Source organism: Frieseomelitta varia, unplaced genomic scaffold, assembly GCF_011392965.1.
Source record: "Frieseomelitta varia isolate USP_RPSP 00005682 unplaced genomic scaffold, Fvar_1.2 scaffold_591, whole genome shotgun sequence".
Classification (NCBI taxonomy): domain Eukaryota; kingdom Metazoa; phylum Arthropoda; class Insecta; order Hymenoptera; family Apidae; genus Frieseomelitta; species Frieseomelitta varia.
The window spans coordinates 399,621-401,914 of NW_025110358.1; the positions used below are offsets into that span (position 1 = coordinate 399,621).

Consider the following 2,294-nt stretch of genomic DNA (forward strand, 5'->3'; position numbering starts at 1 on the left):
CGACGAGTTCAAAAGAAAAAGAAAGCGACGAATTATTGTATACGGTTCGGTCACTCGTTATGGTCCGCGAACCAGTTGCCACCGCAAGGGGTTGAATGTTCCGTTTAAAATCTTTTTTGAAGAAATATCTAGCGAGTATTAATTTATTAATAGTATTCATTCATTTATGGATTTCTTTATTTTTGAGTTTTACGATACGATTGAGAATAACTGTATTCCAATTCCTTTTTTTTTTTTTTAGCGTCATTTCAAAGACCGTATACGTATTTGTAACGTAAAAGAAGCAGATCCAGAATGATCGTAATGCTCGAATGGAACACGGTTGCGAAAGAACCGCGAAGCAAGACATGCGTACGCAGCCGAGCGGAGTCAGGTGCAAGTGGAAAAGGGGAATAGACTAGATTCAGAGGGGGTTCGCGGGCAAAGAAGAAGGGGATGAACGGGTGGGCGTGTGTACGAACCATTTTCGGAAGGTGAATCGATTTCTCGATGAAAATAAGCGACCGCGAAGATCATCGGATGATTATCTGATACACGGCATTCCCTCGTCGAGGCTATTGCGCGAGCTTTCGTAACGACCCCTGATGTACACCCGCTTAACCCATCTACCTTCGACCCCTTACCGTTTGGAACAGCGTTGAGAACGCGCGCATCAACGCAACGCCGCCGAAGCAGCATCCGTGAGTACGCGCACTGCGGACAGCGGATACTCTTTCTTATGTTTTCTGACTGAAACGTACATCCGCAGGGGCAGGGAATAACGTATCTAAGAGATACCTGCCGTGTGTATAGATATCGTCCGACGATACGGTCGAATTCGACTGGTACGGTTGTCGGTTCCCGTTGGTCACTCGATACGTTGCATTTGCTGTTTATCACTGAGAATACGTGCCAACTATCCCTATAAATCGTTCACGTTCGCACGAACGTGCGTACGTGTCGTCGCGCACGGAAAAATCCGTACCGCGTTACACCTGTTTGGCGTGGAAAACGAAAACGCAGCGACGAACGACAAAAATGATTGATGACGTTTGAAAATGGCTCTACCGCAAACGGAAGAGAATTGCAAGAACTTACCCTTGTCAAAGGTTTCTTTGGCCGCGTGTATGACCTTCCTCCGTCTAAGACCGTCGCCCGCGAGGACGGTCGTCATCGTGCTGGAAGCGGTGCCCGTCGTCCTCTCATCTTCGTCACTGTTCGCGCACTCGCCGGAGGTGGTCGATGTACGGTGGTCGAGGAGATTGATCGGGGACCCCTCGCCGCCTGGCATAGTGTCCCGATTAGCAGGACCGTCGCGTCCTTAACCGAGGACCCTTGCGCCTGAACTGAACTCGCTCCCTCTATGCACCCACTGTTCGCGAATCTCTCTTTGCCCTTCGTAGCCGCTGCAGCGTTTCGTGGCGCTGACCGCGTAGCGGCGCCACCCGCGCGACCCACTGCCAGAGGACGGTTTTCTGAAATAATTTGCAATTCTTTCCCGGCAAACAATAACGGAGCGTCGCGAAGTTCCCTTGACCGTTGCCTCGAGCAAGTGTGAGATATACACAGGTGGTTCGTCGAGGACGATGACTGGATTAAAGTGGACTCGCAACGATGACAGTAACTCGTGTATTGAACTCGCGTGTAAGTAGAATATATTTCAAATAATCTTGACAGTAGAGACGATCAAAATCACGTGACGCTTAGGTTTACCCTCTTGCGCTGGAATGACGTGTCACTCACGTTGAGAATTTTTGTTGTCCCAAACTGCAATATTTTCTCAGTTTTAAGTATATTTAAGTATAATTTTAAGTATAATGAATTTATTACTTCTCAATAATTTCTATTCATTGATTATACCGGCGAGTTTGAAAAGAAAGCGACGAATTGTTGTGTATGGTTTGGTCACTCGTTATGGTCCGCAATCAGTTGCCAGCGCAAGTGGTTAAGTAAATGGCTCGTTGGTTAGTTGGCTAAAATCGATGATCGTTTCAGCTGAGGATCTATTAATCGATCGTTTGAATTATTAATAGATCATTGAACGAATATTATATTATATTTAAATATTAAAAGAAATACTGATTTATTGGCAAATCCCATGAATTATTTTGAAAATGTATCAATCAAAATATCGATGATCTACTTAATTATATCCTCAATGAAGATCTTTACTTGCTCGTATTAAAAAGAACAATTAGAATTATTTCTTTTTATGGAAAATTCGGAATTATATTTTGGACTTCGCGAACAAGTTTTTGACCGCGTTAAAGGTAACAGTATCGATGTTACATTAAAGTGTACAACATTGATAAATA

General features: G+C 44.5%; 1 protein-coding gene across 4 annotated transcripts in view; it reads right to left on the reverse strand.

Annotated features, from left to right (window-relative positions):
- LOC122534405 (anoctamin-8) overlaps positions 1–1,345 on the reverse strand; it is a 35,112-nt gene extending 33,767 nt beyond the window's left edge. For all 4 annotated transcript variants that reach the window (XM_043665017.1, XM_043665014.1, XM_043665015.1 and 1 more), the window contains exon 1: positions 1,078–1,345. In XM_043665017.1, coding sequence (XP_043520952.1) covers positions 1,078–1,270 — 193 coding nt within the window. In that variant the 5' untranslated portion in view covers positions 1,271–1,345. The remainder of the gene's footprint in view (positions 1–1,077) is intronic.
- Positions 1,346–2,294: the final 949 nt, after the last annotated feature.